General features: G+C 34.3%; 1 protein-coding gene and 1 long non-coding RNA gene across 13 annotated transcripts in view; one reads left to right on the top strand and one right to left on the bottom strand.

Moving 5' to 3' along the window:
* The window catches only part of NBEA (neurobeachin), a 662,791-nt gene that overhangs the window by 436,415 nt on the left and 211,712 nt on the right, over nucleotides 1-14,664 (bottom strand). For 5 of the 7 annotated variants that reach the window (XM_019736455.3, XM_074330023.2, XM_074330024.2 and 2 more), the window contains exons 28-29: nucleotides 14,294-14,462; nucleotides 12,630-12,725 (exon numbers count right to left, since the gene is read on the bottom strand). In XM_019736455.3, coding sequence (XP_019592014.2) covers nucleotides 12,630-12,725; nucleotides 14,294-14,462 — 265 coding nt within the window. The remainder of the gene's footprint in view (nucleotides 1-12,629; nucleotides 12,726-14,293; nucleotides 14,463-14,664) is intronic. The other 2 variants (XM_074330026.2, XM_074330027.2) reach the window with 1 other exon arrangement.
* Nucleotides 1-14,664, top strand: part of LOC109449832 (uncharacterized) — a 266,951-nt gene that overhangs the window by 93,568 nt on the left and 158,719 nt on the right. The window lies entirely within an intron of this gene.

Raw genomic sequence — 14,664 nt, 5'->3', positions numbered from 1 at the left:
ACTCATTGTCACAGGCTTTGGGTGTGTGTCACAACATGCTTTTAACACTTACGCTGTCTATGACTCTCCCTTACCCTTCACTTCCTGCTTGCACAGGGCCTAAAGACAAGCCAGAGCTGAGTGACGAGGGCCTTCTCAGGTCTTTCCTGGACCTGAGTACAGCCCCAGGAATATGGACATCTCATTCTCAGATCTTCCTTTTAAGCTTTTTTGGTAAGGCTGTTGTTTGCTACGACGGATATTGCCACCTCAGCCAGCTGCAATGTTATAAAAAAGTGTTGACGATTATTTCGACAAACACCTTGGAAATAGGGCTTTACCTACCAAGCAAGCTCTAATCAGATCAAGTAACAACCCTAGTGAATGAAGCTTTACCAGAGGGAGCTGCCAGATATGTCAAATAGTAACAAGGCTCTAAAATTGAACTTTTTAAAAACTCTAAACCTAATGGGCCTCCTTCCAGTGGTTACTAGACTGCTGGTTTTCACAGCCACCATGGTTGTCTGGCTGCTGGTTTTCAAGGTGATTGCAGAACTGGGAGAAGTGGATGGCAATAGGGCAAGTTAAGTCACCACAACACTTGATATTCTCATGAAGATTCTGCAGTTTTGCTTGATTTAATAATCTTTGGACTGTTGAAAGCCTTTAATTACTTCCCAGAGAAATGAAGAAGTGATTTTGGTTATTTTTGTCAGTAGCTTTTCTGGAGGAACAGTTTTTTGGAGATCTTCACTCAACTCTTGCAGAAGCTCCCCCACCAAGTGATGTTTAAGATCCAAATTTTAGTATAGTTCCAATCTATACATTTTAAGTAAAACATCAAATAGAAATTATAAAATATTCATATTTCTATAGTTTGCTTTTCTCTTGCCTAAGCTTGTTTGTACTATTTTTCCCTTTTCTTCTCAAAGAAAAAACAAACAAAAAACTTTTCCTGTTGAAATACATCATGATTCTCTGTAATATAATGGAGGCAATCATTAATACTAATAATAAAATGTCAACATATATACCTAAAACTTTTCTTAAGTTGCAGAAAAACAAAAACAACCAAATATTAATTAGATAAGCCACAAACTGCGTATCTTGTATGGTGAAGAGTTCAGGCTTTGAAATTTAGACTGAATTTCAATCAGGACTTATTCATGCTTTGTGATGTAAGACAAGCCATTTAACTTTTCTCAGCCTCATTCTTTTATCTGTAAAATGAGTGCAATAACAGTACATACATTATATAGTTGTTGTGATGATTAAAGAACAAAATTCATGAAGAGTGCCCAGAATAAAGTAATCTCACTATAAGTTTTTGTACCTGCTGCTACCATTAGGGATTTGACTGTTATCACCGTTACCATATCATCACCATGATCATATCCTATAAGGAAATACAGAGCCCAACCACTCTATCAGTTATTCTCTCTACTAATCTTCAATTTATGTCTCTCTTCCTTACCTTTGCCCCTTTATCTGCACACCAATACATCCTATCCTAAAAGAACCACCTCTCATTCCCCCTCCCCTTACACTAGCCCTTAAGCTACTACTGTTCAAAGAGCAACTTTGTGATTACTTTAAACTCTTTATCAGATAAATGACTTATCTGCATTTCATTCAGTATTTTTTTCAGTGGTTTTATTTTGCTTTTTCATTTGGAACATATTTCTCCCTTTCTTCATTTTGTTTGATTCTCTGTGTTGGTTTCTATACAGATAACACAACCACTTCTCCCAGTCTTGAAGGAGTAACCTCGCGTAGGAGATACAACTTGTCCTTTAACCCTGTCTCAGCTCTTTGTCATTTCTCAAAACTTTGTGCTTGCCCAAGCAGCCTATTATATTTTTAATAGCTTCCAGTTGTTGAGGATGTGCCAAGACTTGTCAACCCCATCTCCACTTACAACTTTGCCCTTAAGCTATTTGGGGTGTTTCTCCTTCCTTACCTGAAGGGAATATGTCATAATAGAAAGATCATGTGAATGTAATCAAATAGATCAAAGTTCCAATTCTGGTTCCACAACTTGTGGATCCTAAGGGTAGGATCTAAGCATCTAAATTCAAGCAAATTGGAAGCCAGAATCTCGGCAGCAGCTTTTAAAGTATGGAACCATAAGCATAAGCCATGCTGGCCACTATATCCAGACAATCTGTTGGTGTCACCTGGGCAGAAGTCACAAAAATCAGGGCTCCAGTCAAGTGTGTAAGCTCTTTTCGGGGAGATTCCAGTGAGCTGGAGAAAGGCAGAGGGATAGTGCCAAGATGGCATCCATAGCCTGTGTTCTTTGAGAGCAGAACTATAGGCCACTATATGTGTGCCAAACCTAAAGCTGGCCTCTCAGGCCAAAGCACCAGGACAAACAAAGAGGCCTCCTTCACAGAAACCTTGGGAGGTGTGCCTCAGTCTGCTGTCTATACAGTGCCCTGGGGATCGTAGCCTGCCAAGAACTCTCTCTCCAATTGCCACAGTCCTGTGGGCCCCAGGAACACAAGCCCCCCTGGCAACCAGAGCCAGGTAATCAAGGTGCATCCCCTAGGCATCAGCCAAAATAAATGTGGCAGTGGATGTAAAAACAGGGCTGCCAGACATGTGTAGAGCTTCCCTCCAGGAGACACCGGCACTCTGGAGAATAGCAGAGGGAGAGCTAGAAGTCAGTGCCACCCTAGGAGATCCTGGAAAAAATTACAGTTAGCTCCTAAATGCATGTTTAATTAGAAGTCTGTCCCTCAGGCCACAGCCATGATGATTAGCTAACAGGCCTCCTCCACAGAAAGACAGAACTCCTGGGTCTGTTTCCTTTTACTATGCCCTGGGGGTGGTATCTGTTTAAGAACTCTTTCTTCATTAGTTACAGTCCTATGGGACCCACAAGCATAAGCCCTCCTGGCCATAAGAACCAGGAGATGTAGAGGCATCCATTGGGCAGCAGCCACAAAAATCAGGCAGGGCACCACACATATGTGGACATATTTCTCCAATTAAAAATGACATGGGGTGGGTGAATGGATAATAAAACAAAATCTATCTATACGCTGCCTACAGGAGACTCACTTTCAATGTAAAAACACACACAGATGGAAAGTAAAAGGGTGGAAAAAGTTATTCCATGAAAATAGAAAGCAAAAGAAAGTCGGAGAATAGCTATACTTTTATGACACAAATAGACTTTAAAACAAAGACTGTAATAGAAGACAAAGAAGGGCATTATATAATGATAAGTGGGTCAATCCAAAAAGGGATATAATATTTGTAAATATATATGCACCCAAATAAAAGCACCTAATATATAAAGCAAATATTAACAGACCTAAATAGAGAAATAGACAGCAACACAGTAACAGTAGGGAATTTTAATACGCACTCCACTTACAGAAATGGATAGATCACCTAGACAGAAAATCAGTAAGGAAACAGGCATGAAATGACACTTTAGATCAAAGAGACTTAGATACATACACAACATTCCATTCAAAGGTAACACAGTACACATTTTTCTCACGTGCACCTGGAACTATTTTTCCAGGATAGATTATATGTTAGACCACAAAAAAGTTAAGATATTTAAGAGGACCGAATCCTTTTCAAACTCTTCAAAAAAATATAGGAGGAGGAACCACTTCCAAAATTATTTTATGAGGCAGCATTAGGTGTGAAACCAAAACCAGACAAGAATGCCTCAAAAAGAAAAAAAGAAAATTTACAGGCCAATATCCCTGATAAACATAGATACAAAATATTAGCACATTAAACTATACATTAATAGGATCATGCACCATGACCAAGTGGGATTCACTCTAGGGATGCAAGGATGGTTCAACATCCACAAACCAGTCAATATGATAAACCATATTAACAAAATAAAGAATAAAAATCATATGATCATCTCAATAGATACAGAAAAACCAGCTCAGCTAAAAAAAACCAAAAACATCCATTTATGATAAAAGCTCTCAAGAAAGAGGATACAGAGGAAATGCAACTCAATATAATAAAGGCCATATATGACAAGCCCACACCTAACATCACACTCAATGGTAAAAAGCTGAAGCTTTTCATCTAAGATGAGGAAGAGGACAAGGAGGCCACTCTCACCACTTTCATTCAATGTAGTATAGGAAGTCCTAGCCAGAGTAATCAGGCAAGAAAAAGAAATAAAAGGCATCCAAATTGGAAAGGAAGATGTAAACTTCCATATATATGGAAGAAAACCCTAGAGTCCATCGAAAATCTTTTAGAATAAACAAATTCAGTATAGTTGCAAGATACAAAATCAACACACAAAAATCTGTTTTGATACACTAATGAACTATCACAAAGAGAATTTAAAAAACAACTCCATTTTCAATAGCATCAAAAAAATAAAAATAAAAAATAGCCCAGAAACACGTTTAACCAAGGAGGTGAAAGACCTGTATAATGAAAACTATCAGACATTAATGAAAGAAATTGAAGGCACAAATAAATGCAAAGATATTCCATGCTCATGGATTAGAAGAATCAATATTGTTAAAGTGTCCACACTATCCAAAGCAATCTACACACTCAATGCAATCCCTATAAAAAAAAATCCAATGGCGTTTTTCACAGAAATAAAATGAATAACCCTAAACCTTATATAGAAGCAAAAAAGACCCTGAAGAGACAAAGCACTCTTGAGAAAGAACAACAAAGCTGGAGGCATCATGCCATCTGACTTCAAACTATATTACAAACCTTTAATTAAAACAGCATAGCATTGCCCTATAAACAAACACATAGATCAATGGAACAGAAAAGAAAGTTCAGAAATAAACCCACACATATATGGTCAATTGATTTCTGACCAAAGAGCCAAGAGTATATATTGAGGAAGGACAGTGTCTTCAATAAATTGTGTTGGGAAAACTGAACAGCCACATACAAAAGAATGGAACTTGCCCACTCTCTTACACCATCCACAAAAATCAACTCAAAATGAATTAAAGATCTGAACATATGACTGAAACATTAAAAATTATAGAAAATAAAAAAAAAAAAACATAGATGGTAAGCTCCTTGGCATAGGTCGTGGCAATACTTTTTTTTTAAATCTGACACTAAAAGTAAAAGCAACAAAAACAAAAATAAACAAGTAAGACTACATCAAATTAAAAAAAACACACAAAACTTTTGCAGAGCAAAGGAAACCTTCAACAAAATAAAAAGACATCCTACTAAATGGGAGAAAATATCTGCAAATCACATATCTGATGAGGGGCTAATATTCAAAACATATAAAAACTCATACAATTCAGTAGAAAAAACAAACAATCCAATTACAAAAGAGGCAGCAGATCTGAGTAGACATTTGTCCAATGAAGACAAATATATGTCCATCAAGTATATGAAAAGATGTTCAATATCATTAATAATCAGGGAAATGCAAATCAAAATCACAATAAGATATCACCTCAGTCCTGTTAGAATGGCTATCATCAAAAAGACAAGAGATAACAAGTGTTGGCAAGAACATGGAGAAAACGGAGTCCTGTGTACTGTTGGTGGGAATGTAGATTGGTGCTAGAACTATAATTCCACATCTGGGTATTTATCCAAAGAAAAGAAAAACACAAATTCAAAAATATATCTGCACCCCCTTTGTTCACCGAAGCATTATACACAATAGCCAAGATATGGAAACAACCTAAGGTGAATGAATGGATAAAGAAATAAAGAAATGGTGGTATACATCTTAGCCTAAACAAATGAAAACAGGTATTGTGCTTCTAGGTGGGGGAGGGTGACCAGGAAAATTATGGTAACAAGAATTGTTTAGTGAGGTCTGTTATGCAGACCTCAAATCAGTACTTTCTGCATGATGAAGAGTTGCTAAGAAGTCTTTCTCTTCCTTGTACTGGAGAGGAAGATACCTCTACAAATGGAAATTTCTTTTATAAATGTAAACTTCTTTACAAATGGAAAACCTGTGCTCTATTTTTAGAGCTTTTGCTGCATCTGCTTATTCTCAATGTCCTTTCACTCAAAATAATCCATATGCCCAAGAGTTATATTTTGGGGTGGTGTATTCTGTTATCCCTTAACACCATCAGCATGTAAGTTCCACATACCAAGAGAGTTTTATGCTGATTTATAATTTAAAGTTACAAAAAGAAACAGCATGTGTTGCTCACTGCCTTAACAATAAACTGTCCTAATGACATCACAAAAAAAGAAAAAAGAAATGGCGGTAAATATGTATTACACAATGGAATATTATTCAGCCATAAATAAGAAATCGTGCTATTTGTGAAACATGGATGCACCTTAACAGCATTATGTTAAGTGAAATAAGTCAACAGAGCAAAACAAATACCATATGATCTCTTTTATAAGTGAAATCTGAAAACAAAACAAAATAAACACACACAAAAACCAAGCTCACAGTTAGAGAGAAGACATTGGTGGTTGCCAGACGTGCAGGCGGTGGAGGGGTGGTAGGAAGTGGGAGAAATGCATGAAGGACGTTGAAAGGTAAAAGGAATAAAAAGATAACACATCTAAAATGGAAGTCTTGGTCATTCTCTTCCTCCGTACTTGCTTACTTTGATAAATAGCCATTTCATCATCTCAGTTTTTCACAGCAGCTAGCGAGCTGTCGTCTTTGAAAACTTTGCATACCCACATTACCCACATCCAATCTTTACCACATCCTCTCAACTTTATCTCCAAAGTCTTTATCTTTCTCTTCGACCTCTACTGCCAACACACCTTAGTCCTAAGCAACAGCATCTCTACCTAGAAAGCAACAGACTCCAATTGGTTTATCTAGCTCCCCGTGAAGTCTTCGCTAATCTATTTCCTCATTGTACCCAGAATACACTTTTAAAATTGTAAACCAGGTTATGATTCTTGTTGTAGGAAGAAAAATGCCCTCCAAAGATGTCTATATCCTAATTCCCAAAACCTATGAATTCTACCTTAAATGGCAAAAAAGACATTAAATGTAAGGGCTCTGATGGAGGTGGCGTGGGGAACTATTCCGGATTATCCAGGTGGGCTCAACTTACCTCATGTATCCTTAGAAGCAGAAAACCTTTCTAACATTTGCTCAGAAGAGGATGTGACACAAAAGAATCCTCTGAGAGATGCGCTGTTCCTGGTTTTAAAAATGTAGGAAGGAGGCAGAAGACCCCAAGCAAAGGAATATGGGTTGCCTTTAGAAGCACAACAGGAAAATGGATTCTCCTTAAGAGCTTCTAAAAAGGAATGCAGCTTTGACGACGCCTTCATTTTAGTGTGGCAAAATCCATGTTAGACTTCTGTTCCACAGAACTGTGAGATATGCACTTTATGTTGTTTAGGCCAGTAAGTTTGTGGTAATTTGATATGGCAGCAGAACACTAATAATACTCCTCTGCTTGGTTTAAAAACCTGATCTTTAATCGTTTATAGGTCCCATGTGATTTGCTTCCTGCCTAACTCATGGAATGCTTCACTTTCCCTTCATTCTTTTGTTCACCCACATGTGTTCCCAAAATATGCCAAGGATTTTCTCAGGACATGTGGCTACCTTTTCAGGAATGTGCTTCTACCGTCCCCATTTTTTTCCCCAAATTAAATGAATTCATCCTTTGGTGCCCAGCTTAAATGTCACTTTCATGATGTCTTTTCCAACTCCAAATTAAGTTAGGTTTCTTCTTTTGTATGTTCTCGTAATAACTTGCAATTTTATTTCTTAGAATGCAACATAACATGCAATTATATATTTAAGTATGTGGGTTCTAAAAGAGTATCTTCCTAGATAGAATGTTAGCTTCATAAGGGCAGAGACTTTTCCTCACTATTATATATCCCCGGTACTTAGAATGTAATAGGAAACCATTCATTAATTCAGTAAATATATAATGAAAGAATCGTAAAATAAATTGAAAGAAAGATAAAATTAGAAGATGGAAGGAAGGAAGGAAGGAAGAAAGGAAGAGAGGAAGGCAAGAAGGAAAAGAAAGAAAGAAAGCTTTTACTGTTACCTTTACTAATACTAAGAACAGAATTTAAATGAGTTAAAGGTTTTAAAAATATTTGCTAGGAATAACTGGGCATGATTTTTTACCTGTAAGTAAATGAAATATATAATATATTCAACATCAGTATCGAATAATTGTATGAATATTATATTAATGATAATGTTTTAGAGTACTTGTAAAACAAATTATAATACATCCACATAATAGATAACAAAAGATCCATTAAAAATGATTTCAAAAGCAAGAGAAAATAACAAATTTGCTATATTGAAAACCTTAGTGTTAGATTATATACATGTAACAATTATTTAATAAATATTAACCTAACATTTTCATGTATGAAAGAATTGAACAGTAAAAATACTTATATATAAACTATTGGCATATCATTAATTGTTTCCTTAATATACAATTATAAAAGTAAAATTACTAGATCAGGGTTATAAATATTTTTATGCTATGTAAAGTACACATATTTACATTCTCGATTTTCAAAATTTTGCCCAATCTGCAAATTATGCTACATTTTTCTTTGAATCTAAATTTATTTATTAGAGCTAAATAAATTTTCCTTATTTGTACTGTAGATTGCCTTTCTTTTGTCAGCTGTTTGGTATTTTCTACATTTTCCATTACTGTGATATGTTATTTTAATTGATCTATAAGAGCTTTTTATTCATTAAGGTTATTAACTTTTACTATATAAATGTATAATGTTGCCTGTTTGCATTTGTCTTTTAATTTTGTTCATATATTCAGATATGCAGATATATAAAACTTTCATTTAGTCATTTATAACTTCAGTCTTTGATGTTATGATTTAAACATCTTTTCTTACACTATATAAATATTAATTTTCATGAATTATGTTAGTTTCATTTTTAACCTTTACATTTTAATATAAGCAAAAATTTATTGGGCATGATATAAGACAAGGAAACAAATTTTTTCAAATTGTTACCCCATGTGGTAATCCTCATATCATTTGCCATATTATACTTCCTCTTCCATTTGATTAGATAAGTTATATTTATAATATATGAAATGTTCATGCAAATTCCAGCCTATTTATAGACTGTTTATGCCATATTCTATTCTTAGAACAGTATCACATTCTCTTAATTTTGTATTTCCTGTGTTAGTTATTTTCCCTGTTTATAAACTGTTGAGGAAAACTGATATAACATATTTTTAAGTTCACCTACATAGTAACTTCTTATTAAGCCTAAAGTGAAATAATTAAAATAAAGCTTCTATAGTTTTCAGACAAGTTATCCATAAAATTTTTTTATTTCTGTTTTTACCATGTTTATTAATGAAATGCATTTTATGGTTATCATCAATACTCAGCTTTTTAAAAACTTGTTCAACTTTCTCACTAGCTTATTCATTTACATAACAAAATATTTACTGTATTTACGTCTCAGTGCCAGGCAAAGTGTCAGGGACTACCTTTTGGAAGTACACATTCTAATAAACAATCAAACAAACAAACAAATAAATTGTATAAGTGCAAAAAGAGAAATGAAGAGGATGCCATGAGAGAGAATAGAGTGATTAGGGAGAGAGTTACTTAGCTACCATGTTTCCCCGAAAATACGACCTAGCCAGACCATCAGCTCTAATGCGTCTTTTGGAGCAAAACTTAATATAAGACCCAGTATTATATTATTATATTATATATATTATATTATATTATATTATATTATATTATATTATATTATATTATATTATATTATACCCGGTCTTATATTATATTAAAATAAGACTGGGTCTTATATTATTTTTTGCTCCAAAAGATGCATTAGAGCTGATGGCCCAGCTAGGTCTTATTTTAAGGGAAACACAGTACAGTAGTCAAGGAAGACATCTGTGAGGAGGTGACCTTTAAACAAACACCTGAAAAATGAGTAAGCACCAATCTTATAAAAACTAGGGAAAAGAGAGAGTCACAAACCAGAAACAAGATACAAAGATCATAAGGCAGGAGAGTGCTTGGAATGATTTTGAACCCTAAGGTAGTCTGTAGCATAGTGAGCAAATGGAAAAATAACATAAGATCAAGTTGGAATGGTAGTCTACAGTCAGATTATCCAGGACTCATGTCATATTTTCCTTTAAATGCTACTAGAAAAAATTAAGGCAAAATGGGACACATTTATATTTTAAAACAAACTGCAGCAAAACTATAAAAAATAGAATAAAGATCAGTAAAAGGTGAGAAAACCACTTTGGAGGCAATTGTAGTATTCCAGGTAAATTAGAACTAGAGCAGATTTGCCACCCATTATAAATTTAGACACCATAACTTTGTCCCCAAAATGATAGAAAGCCCTTAGAATTTTTTAGAAAGAAAAATTATTATACTTGTTATATTATGAAACATTGTGTGAATGTATTTTATTAAATATAAATTCTACTTTGTTGCATTGTTTTTTATATTATATATTAGCATTATTTTAAAATTCTTTGTCAGTAATAGACTAAATGACTAGAGACAAGAAATCCAATGAGGGATAAGACCTTGAACTGAAGGACTATCAAAGATTATGAAGAAGAGAGAGAGCTAGGTCAGAAATTTTTCAAAGCCTCAATGAGCTGAAAGAAGGGAGTGAACAAAATCAAGTTCATTCTTAAAGATCACATTCAGTGATAATTATTGTTAAATAAAGAAACATGTCATAGAAACTATGTCCTTCCAAGATCCTTTTATTTTTGTCCTTTGATATAAATAAGAAAACTTACTGCGATCCTTCTGTGTTTAGAACTACTACGTTCACTAAAAATACTTTACATCTGTGACAAAGAAGCCAGTCTCATTAGTCTTTAAAGAGTGGAATCCAACTGGTTTTTTACCCTGTGAAAACACTAAGAGTTGACTTTACAGTTTCAAAATCAACAAAATTTTCCTCTCAATAACCAAAACACACCACAGCATGCAATAACAGTTACTTATGATCAGCTCTCACGTAATCACATAATAAAGAGAATAGTAAATTTATCACATCAGACTTAAAGAATTCAAAATTTCATTATACCACTAAGACCATTGTGTAGTTCAGCAAAATTGTTTTCATAACAAAACTTCCTTGATAAAGAAAACAGTGCACCAATAATCTGTTCCAGATTATTTCCCAGTCACTACATGTAAACCTTTGGAATATGTTTCTACACAACACGAACCGCAGAGGACATTTAATCTAATATAATTTAATCCTTCTTAGTTAAACAGTGTAGAGCTGGAGGTGTTTCTGAAGAATAAAGCTAAAAGTAAAAATTTCCTTCATTTCATCATGATATTCAAAGGTTGCATATTTATTTTTAAAAAATCTGTGAATTCATGAAGTTGTAACAAAAAATACTTTGCTGCTTTATTTGTCCTATAATTGATCTTCCGTATCATCAGCGAATATATTGAGTGCAGTGAACTGTGGTAGCATCTGGGGCTCAGGGTCCCCCCAAACTCACTCGTTATTGGCCACACTCAGTTCCCTGCTGTTGTAAGCTCAAGTCCCTGACTCTCTCAATGACCGTTGGCCGGGTAGTGCTCTCAGCTCCTACCAAATGATGTTAGGTCTCTGTCCAGGGCTCATCTCCATCTCAGCAATGTCAAATTCTTCTCACTCCTTGAGTCTCTCTGACTTTGTTGTACAACCAGACAGAGAAAACTCTCTGCCTTTACAGGGCTCCTGTGTTTATGTCAGGGCTCCCGTGTTTACATCAGGGCTCCCAGGATAATCACTGTTTCTTAAAAGCAATTGTTCTACAGAACATAAAATAGTCCATCATACTCAGTGCCCTAGGAACTATCCAGGATGTGCACATAGGAGAACCCTGCAAAGGTGGCAAGTGGGGGTGCTGATTTGGCCCACTACAACCCTTCGTTCTGCAGCAACTACCCTCACGTTAATCCTTCCCAGAGACACCATTTCAGCCATTTAATTTTTCACCTCTAAAACGTCCAATAGATTCTTTTTTTAAAATCTTCCATTTTTCTCTTCATTATGTTCACTTTTTCTTTTAGATTGAAAACATCTTGTACATACTTGTAATAGCTGTTTGAATGTGTTTATCTGATAATTCTGCCATCTCTGTCCTTTCTGAATCTGTTCCTATTGACAATTTTTTTCCTCCTGTTTATACATCACATTTTCCTTCTTAAAAAATTTTTATTGGATGCTTAATGTTGAATTTTACATTGTTTGGTGAAGAATTCTTTTGTACTCCTTTAAAGAGAGTTCAGACATAGTTCTAACAGAAAGTTAAGCAACTTCTACATCAGTTTGATGCTGTCAAGGCTTGTTTTTTAAGCTTTTTTCTTAACAGTCTGAAATAGCCTTTGTTTTAGGGCTAATTTTGTCTCACTACTAAAGTGTAACTCGTTTGCAATTTCTAGCAAATGCCAAACTGTGCATATTAGTATACATTTAATTAGGTATCTTTAATTTGCAGATGATACTTAAAGAAATGTCATGGAAAATAAATATAAAAGCTATATTTCGCTCTTATTAGCCAGGTATAAATACAGCATATCATATCTCCATGAAACCTGAGGCAGATACTTGTTTATTAACAACAGCATTATAGATCTCTATTGTATAACATGATGAAATAAGAATACCCAAACAGGTCAGGAGATGAGGTCAGTATTACCTTTGTAAAATGAGTGGGCAAAGCTCTGCTCAGGAATTAACTTGGCAAGGAATCCATGGTTCAAACTTGGATGAGGGATAGATGGTATGACCACAACTGTGGAGAAAATCATGGGATCAAATTTGAGCCAGCATGTAACAACCTGCAACATGGTCCACTGAGATACATGACAATTCTATACTACTGCAACATGCAAACAGTACTAGCAATAAAGACTGCACCTCTGGGGGAAGGAAAGCAGCTATAATTATGACAAAGGAAGTAATATACTTGTTAAGTCATTTTAGCAACATACACAGAGTCATACAAACACACAAGAAAATCAGAACTGGTTTTAGTGAAATGGCAATTCACTAAAATAATGCTCATTTTATACATATATGACTGATATGAATGCACTAAAAGAAAAAGTTGATTAAAATAATAAAAATCTTAGTGCCATTTTATAAATGGTCAAAGACATAAAGTGGAATGGTAAAATAATGTTCAATCTGAAGAATAAAATGAAAAGTAAAAGTATACTCCAAAGAAATATCATGTCTATGTGTTTAAAGTAAATATAACATGCAACAGCCAAGTATTATAGCTAAAACATAATCCATATTTCCACAACAGCAATAAAAGCTAAATGAGGTATGATATGCTTATGGACAACAAAATGCAGAGATTTGACCACTAATTTCTACTCACTTTTTAAAATATCCATTTTATTTATATACCATATGCATTTATTTAGGAAAGACAATTTCAACTACAATTTAATCCAGTGGTACATGAAATAACCACTGGGTTATCTAGGTTACAATGCAAAAAGCAAAGCAAACAACCTTCATATAAATACCTGGCAGGAAACATAATTGATAGAAGGCAGCCCATGACTTTAAAATATTAGTTGCCAGAAAACGTGTTCATCATTTTCAAGCAGAGTAGGCAAAGCTAATACAAGAACTCCTACAACATGAGCATCTTCTGAAGATAAGAAAGACACGACCCAGGATGGTTCACTGTGGTCTATAACTCTTTGATTTTAGTTGAAGCAACTTTGGTATAAAGTTTAGAATGTGTGTTTGCTTACTATGAATCTCTCATAGAATACTGATATTGAATGTTTAACATAAAATATTTTGAATATAGAATATGTTGAATATAAAATACTGATTGTTAGATACTGAAATAACTACACAGTGAAAGAAAGAAAGAATGGAGGGAGGGGAGTAAAAGTAAAAAGGAGTGCTATCTGCGAACCTGGTTATAAAGATTTATATATTTTATATATTTACATATTTATTATACGTTGGCTTAAACTACTCCATTTGAACTACTCTATAAAGACCTCCTAATTTCATGTTTATATAGGTTGAAAAGCAATACATTTAAAATATCAGTTATTTGCATATTAAATAGTAGTATAAATGATTTGTATTAATAAATGGAAAACATCAAAAACAAAATTGCACTGATAAAATGAGAATATAGCAAATATTATAGAAATATCATTCATACATTTTTGAGGAATTAAAGAATATTAAATTGTCATTTATATACCATGCACTTGTAAATATTTGAGGTGATTATGAACAGGACCAGTTTAAATCTGGATGTAAAAATGAAATAAAAAGGAGGTAAATGATGGAAATTCAAATAATGTAAAAAACATTCAGTACCTGTACTTGTTGGAGAATTTATTTCTTGTCTGATGTTTCTACCTGGTTGGCTTCCAGTTCTTGCAGTCTCTCGTTGGGGTTCTAATATATCACGATACTTGGAAACCATCAGAACCGAAATGAAGTAAACAACAGCGAGAGCTAAGAACTGTGCCTGCTTGCTATCGTCCTGTGTAAAACAAAAAGGCAGTTTTAACACTCGAAATTTTTGAAGTGAAAGTTCTTAGAGTACAAATAACTATTCCTATTTCATTTTTTATGGGGGCAAAATATGATATTTGACTTTTATTAAAACATGTTAAATATATATTAATAATCAGTAAGTATCGTTTAAGTATAAATGCAAAACCCCAGGAATACATCATCTGAGT

The sequence above is a fragment of the Rhinolophus sinicus genome, chromosome 16 (genome assembly GCF_057876585.1).
Source record: "Rhinolophus sinicus isolate RSI-liver-muscle chromosome 16, RSI-T2T, whole genome shotgun sequence".
In the NCBI taxonomy this organism is placed as follows: domain Eukaryota; kingdom Metazoa; phylum Chordata; class Mammalia; order Chiroptera; family Rhinolophidae; genus Rhinolophus; species Rhinolophus sinicus.
Note: the sequence above shows the minus strand (reverse complement) of the source record. Positions and strands in the feature narration are given on the sequence as shown.